General features: G+C 51.0%; 1 protein-coding gene across 5 annotated transcripts in view; it reads right to left on the bottom strand.

Annotated features, from left to right (window-relative positions):
* Positions 1 to 216: 216 nt before the first annotated feature.
* Kcnh1 (potassium voltage-gated channel subfamily H member 1) overlaps positions 217 to 6000 on the bottom strand; it is a 302612-nt gene continuing 296828 nt past the window's right edge. For all 5 annotated transcript variants that reach the window (XM_017598933.3, NM_031742.3, XM_063272592.1 and 2 more), the window contains one exon: positions 217 to 5465. In XM_017598933.3, coding sequence (XP_017454422.1) covers positions 4608 to 5465 — 858 coding nt within the window. In that variant the 3' untranslated portion in view covers positions 217 to 4607. The remainder of the gene's footprint in view (positions 5466 to 6000) is intronic.

Genomic DNA, 6000 nt, shown 5'->3' with positions numbered 1-6000 from the left:
AATTTCTTTTTAAAGATTGATTGTTACATTTTGCATGCTATGTGTGTGTAGATGGCTCCGAGGGCCAGAAAGAGGGTATTGGGTCACCTGGAGCTGGAGTTCCAGGTGGTTGTAAGCCAGCCACTCTTGTAGGCTGTGGGAACCGAGCAGAGAACAGCTGGAAGAAAAGAAAACACCTCACTGAATGACGTAAGTAAGCAAAGGCAAACACAAGTATCACGTATAAAATAGTTTATTACCATAATAAATAAAATTAAACTTTTTTTTTACAAATATCATTTGTGCTTGTTTAAAAATGTCAAGAAAAGGGGGTATCATCCGTGGAGTGCCCACATGTTCTCCACATCCACACAGCCACACAGGGGAGCTCTTGGCAGCATCCTCGGCTGACCACAAAAATAGCCTTGGTTCCTTCTCACTTGTTTATTCATGCTCATTCGGACAGAGGGAAAAGAAACAAACAAAAAAAAAATCCCGATAAAGGATTTGGCAGGATTTGACGGAGAGCGTTCGTATGAGAAGCCCCGGGATGACGAACTGCTCATGAGTATGAATGTCCTTGCAACTTGAATGTGGACAGTCTCCAACTGATGCCGAAATACAGCATCTGAATAATAAGAGGCTACACTCACGGGGGAGTACGGTAGGGCACGCTGCGTCCTTACCGAGAAGCGGTCTGTCTTCTGAAAGGAGAGCTGTGAACTTCTCAAGGACTAATGGGTCGATGGGATGACTCGGAAGTCACAGGTGTAGAGTCAGTGGCTCTAAGGAAGGTCAAGTGGCAGGTGGAGACGCCCCCACCAGGTCTGGCTCCCGCAGGAAATTCCAGACCTCCTTGAAAGGTTCAGATACACTAGCATGAAGACTGGCGTTTCACTTTTGAGACAGACCTTTAAGCTGCAGGTAAATTCACGCTGACTCCTTTGAACTGTGTGAGAGGTGGCAAGGTACGTGTCTCCACACCAACAACACCTTGGGTGGGAAATGGTCCTTTCTTGGAAGCTTAGGGTCGGTGCTTCAAGGACACTGAGGACTCCTCCGGGAAGAGAGCACAGGAGCTGGTGAGGATAGTTTTTTATTGAAGCGAGAGAGAAGGCAGTACATGGAGCAGCAACAGCGACAGGGACCTTTAGGTAGGAGAGGGTGTCCAAGGGCCGGAGTGAATTTAGGCAGGTCTCTTTCCTAAGTGGCACAAGGAGATGGGGTAAAAAGGGGTACTGGCACCCCCACGGCAGCTGGACTTCCACTCAAGGGTCTTAAGGCTAAACATCTTTATTGCAAAACAAAATACAATTAGTTGCGTGTACATCTACGACATGTACCTTCACCGGGGCTCCTGAGAGCCCACAGAGTATACCTGTGAGATGTCAGTGTCACAGAGAGATGTCTGTCTCTGACTGGTATTTCTGGAGAGTTCACTCAGTCCCTGTTCCAACCTGGACACACCCAGCATTTTGGCTTAATATTCTCTCCTTCCACTGAAGGATACGGAGGCTGAAGCCTGCGGATGGTGGGGTGGTGGTGTGTTTCTACCCCTTGCCCAATTATCCCTGCTGTTAAAGCAGCAGAGACTCTAAGAGGTGGAGGCTAAAACAGGACCCTAGGAACCAGAGAACAAGACATGGAAGCGAGAAATGGGGAGCCTGAGGTATCATTCAGTGGCAGAGCTCATCCCTAGCATAAACAAAGGCCTAACTTGGACCTCCAGCAGCCAAAACACTTGAGCCCCGCTCCAGCAGTAAGCAGAGAAGTGGGGTTGGCCATGCGAGATCACAGCAACGCAAAGGCTGTCACATGCCCCGTGGAGGAACCTGCCACTGCCCTGGGAGGGCAAGGCTGATGAGGCAGCATGCCCACCACAGCCAGAACATTGACTGATATTTTGGATCTGATGCCCACACCCTCAGGAAGAGAGCAGTCCATCAGTCACCTGTCAGGATAGCCGCTGGGAAGCGGCACTTCACTACAGATGACATCCACAGAAGCTCGCTTAGAGAGACCAGGTAGCCAGCACTTACCAGACAGTGGTGCACCACACTGTGTGTTTGTCCCCCCCCCCCCAAAAAGGACAAAGTGTCTCGAAGCATAATTCATCTGAAATCTCCGTGTTCAGTCTGCACATGGTAACTCTTTGTTTCCCAGTCTCTCCTCAACCACCAGGTAACAGCTAAAGCCGGAAGGTGCAGGCTGTGTATCCACGTCCTGTGGTCCTTGCTCAAGACCTGCCTCCGGCCCAGCGCATGCCATGACAGTAAAGAGACATGGGTTGGTTCATTTAAAATTTGTTTCGGAGAAGGCAATCCTAGCAAAACTGCTGAAGAAATGGAGGAAACTAGAAGCCACCCTCAGTTCTTCACTGTCACCAGAAGGAACCGAAGCCCCAGACAACCTAGAACCCCAAGATGGGCAGAGCTATACCCCTTCCAGGGTATGGACCTCAGTCTAATGGGACTTCAACCTCATGTGCACTGACCCCAGAGAGCAGCCAGAAGCTTTATCTGTCACCTGTCCTGTCACAAGGGTGGGTTTACCTGAACCCCAGCATCTGAATCCCTAAGATAGGGAGATACACCATAAGGAGGTTTACCCCCTCCTCAGACAGAGCTCAGTCAAGGAGCAGTGGGGTCTCTGCTCTATAGCTGGCTAGAGGGCCATTAAATCCCAGAGAGTTCCAGAAAGATCTCTAGGAGCAAGTGCTTCTGAGGCCGAGTGTTGCATGGCAGTGAGGTCCATCTAGCCTAAGCTGAGCAGTCCCTTGACTTTAGGCTAATAAGTATATGTGAGGAGTGGCCTTGTGAGACATTCAGGGGCAGCTGGCATATGCGACAGCACTTCACAGTCTCTGTTCTAAGTGGTGTTTGGCAGCAGCTCAAGAGACTGCAGGCCTAGTTTTACCCATGGTCATCAGTGGGTGTCTTTGAATTCTGCCATGTCTTGGCCTAGGGATGCCATGAACCAGCCCCTATGCATTGCATGAAAAGCTACATGTCTGTACACCCTTGACGTCCCAGGGCTGTCTGGGATCAAGTCCCAGCATGTGCCATAGCCACCAAGCAGAACAGTAAGTATCTTTGGTAGAACAGGTCTTGAGTGTCAGGTTCCCTAAAGAGGCTGACATTCTGAATTGCAACAGCCAAGCAAAGCTAAGCAGAGGTGCCCATGTCACTTGTTGTCCCAACTGCTCTCTCAAATCTCACTGTAGAGCTGACCTTCTAGGCTCAATGGCAGAGTTACACCCCTGACATCCGGCCAGGTATGCACCTGAGCCAGTTCCTCCGTCCTGTCTCACGCCATTGAAGGAAGAACAAACAACCTGTCCTCAAGTGATCGAGGCAGCGAGTGTCCCTGAGCACCATGATGTGGGAATTTGGATGGCACGGAGGTGGCCCCGTGACCATGGCTCCGAGCCCCCTCCTTCTCCCAGGCCATAGTTCCACTGTCACATCCTCCAGCTCATTACTGAGATATTTTGAAAACCAATGTTTTATTGTTTTTCTCCAGCTCCCTAAGAAGAGAATTATCATGGTCCTGCCATTATTTTTAGAGTAGGAAATAGGTTGGCTTTCAAATAAGGCTAAGTGTGGCTCCCACAGGTCCTCTAATGACCCCATGCATTGGACAGAAATCCCCATGAGAATCAAAATAGAAACCTAGTACTTGCTACAATCATTTTTTTGAGGTTGTATGTGTGTCTGCTTTGTTAGGAAATCAATACTGGGCGCCTGCCCCTTCCGGTCGATGCCCTACACCCTGAGGAAAGCCATGGACAAGCTTAGGAAAAGGTAGGTTAAGGGAGAAGGAGAGGAGCTCGTGTCATGAGGCCTGTAAGGTGGTGCAGCTCCAGAGGGTCCCCTGGGGTTAGGGAGCTTCCACACCAACCGTCCACAGGAGCAGGCGTTGGACCATGCAACAGAACCCACTCAGAGCCCCTGCAGGGCCCTCTCCAGCCCTTACTCTTGCCTCACCTCTTCTGGGCAAGGAAACCTGAGGGGCCCAGCCTGCGTGTCCACGCACAGCACCCGATGCTTCACCTCTACCGTTAGAGTGGAAAGGTTCTTCCAGCCCGTCAAGCTCCCCTATCACGAGCTTGTTACAAAAGACGAGAGTAGAAAAACAGGTGGTGTCAGACAGGGCTACTTGAGGGTGGTGAATGCCCAGAAGTCCTGTGCCTGCTGTGGTCTTCAGGGGTCTTGGTAAAGAAGCCCAGTGTAGTCTATTTGTGAAAGGTTTTCAGGGTTCTTCCACCGGTCTCTACATGGCTGCTGCCCTTACCTGGTAGTTTTAACCCTTTAAAAATATCACATTGGTAAAACATGTTAGAGGAAATGCTCTTTCGATGGATGTAATGCCCCTTCTTCAACAACTGTCAATGGCTAGCCCAACACAGCTGCCATCTTGCATGGTAGGGTTCCTTGCCATGTTCCCTCTTATGTTTTCCAGAGACCACGCAGGCACACCTAAGTCACTTGGTCTGACTTTGACTTCTTGTCAGAAAAAGCCCAGTTTGAAAGTTGTTGGTCATGTGTTTGGTGCGGTAGGAAGTGTCAGGGGCAGGGGGCAGGCTTTTGTCTTTGATTTTTTTGTTTGTTTGTTTTGAAATGATCCTCTCAGCTTGCCCCAAAAATGTCTCTGTCTGACTCTGGGGACTGGGGCCTGGAGACCTCACACGTGTCCTGCGGAGACTGGGAGGACCCTCTGGACATGAGTATCCTGAGGATCTCAGACAGCTGCTTCTCAATGGAGGTCATTTTGGCATTCAAGGCCTTGATGTCTTCCTTCAGCTCATGCTTCACCTCCAGCACTGTGGCCTGCAGTGTCTGCTCGGGGATGGGGTAGAAAGAATGCTTGACCTCGGCCAAGATGGGGCTCCGGTCCTGGGGACTCCTGGCCTCACCCACATTGTCCAAGCGCAGGTCACTCTTGGTGATTCCACTGTCACAGGAGTCTGTCTTCTTCAGCGTGGCCTCGCCCGATGCCTTTGTCCTCTCGGGAAGCGTCTCCATGGACTCTGCCTTGGACACCTTGTTCCAATCCTCACCCTTCCCACAGGCATCTTTGAACCGGGCCCAGCCTTTGCGCTTGGCAGGGTCGCCACCGCCTGCCTTGGGACCTAGGCACTCAGATCCCGGTGCATGCAGCTTGGCGTGGTCTGACACTGTGGAGGTGGAGGCTGCCTGGAAGGACACAGGCGTGGCGGGACTCTCACGCACCGTGACCACACTGGCCTTCACCAGGCTGTGGTTGGCTGAGGTATGGTCCGTGAGGGCATTGCCCTTCTCTACATCCAGGTCATCCAGGTCCCGGCCACCTCTCTCGGCTGCCAGCCTGGCTTCTTTCTGCTGGCGGAACCTTTGGAAGAGCCTCCTGACAGGGTGGTCAGGAGGCAGGATAAGGGGGGCCTCGTTCTTCCGTTTCATCCTCTCCTCTTCTTCTCGTTTCACGTCGCTGATCTTCCGGAACACAATCTGGATGGAGAGAGGACAGCACATGTTAGCTCCAGATGTCAAGTCACCCGGTCAGTGCTGTTAAGCACCAAAGGCTGCAGCCCATTCACAGCCCTGCAAGCCCTCCAGGCCACTCTTCCTGACTGATATCACATCCCTTCTTCTGACCTGGTTCTCCAACATCAGCTCATCGGCTCTCGCTGCTACCCTGCTCAGAAGGAGCAAAGCCCACCTTCATTCGGGAGGCTGACTGCCAAAGTGAGTCCTCCAGGGACACCTAGTAAATTAGAAAACCACTTTCCTTCCCTAGCTCAAATCTCTTCAGAGAGAAAGCCCTTGAGTCACTAGGATAAAAAGCCCCAGGGATTCTGATCATAAAATTTCGACCATCTTCTGTCTAAACCACACTGCAAACAGTTGATTTATATCCTCATTGGGGCTACCAAGATGCTATCCACAGATCTTGTGGACAGCTGTGACACAATGACAAGCTAGTGTCTTTGGGTTAACCTAAGAGAAAGACCCCTGACCTTGAAACCATGCTTTTCATATAATC

This window comes from Rattus norvegicus, chromosome 13 (genome assembly GCF_036323735.1).
Source record: "Rattus norvegicus strain BN/NHsdMcwi chromosome 13, GRCr8, whole genome shotgun sequence".
Classification (NCBI taxonomy): Eukaryota; Metazoa; Chordata; class Mammalia; order Rodentia; family Muridae; genus Rattus; species Rattus norvegicus.
This window is presented reverse-complemented; position numbering and strand designations above follow the sequence as displayed.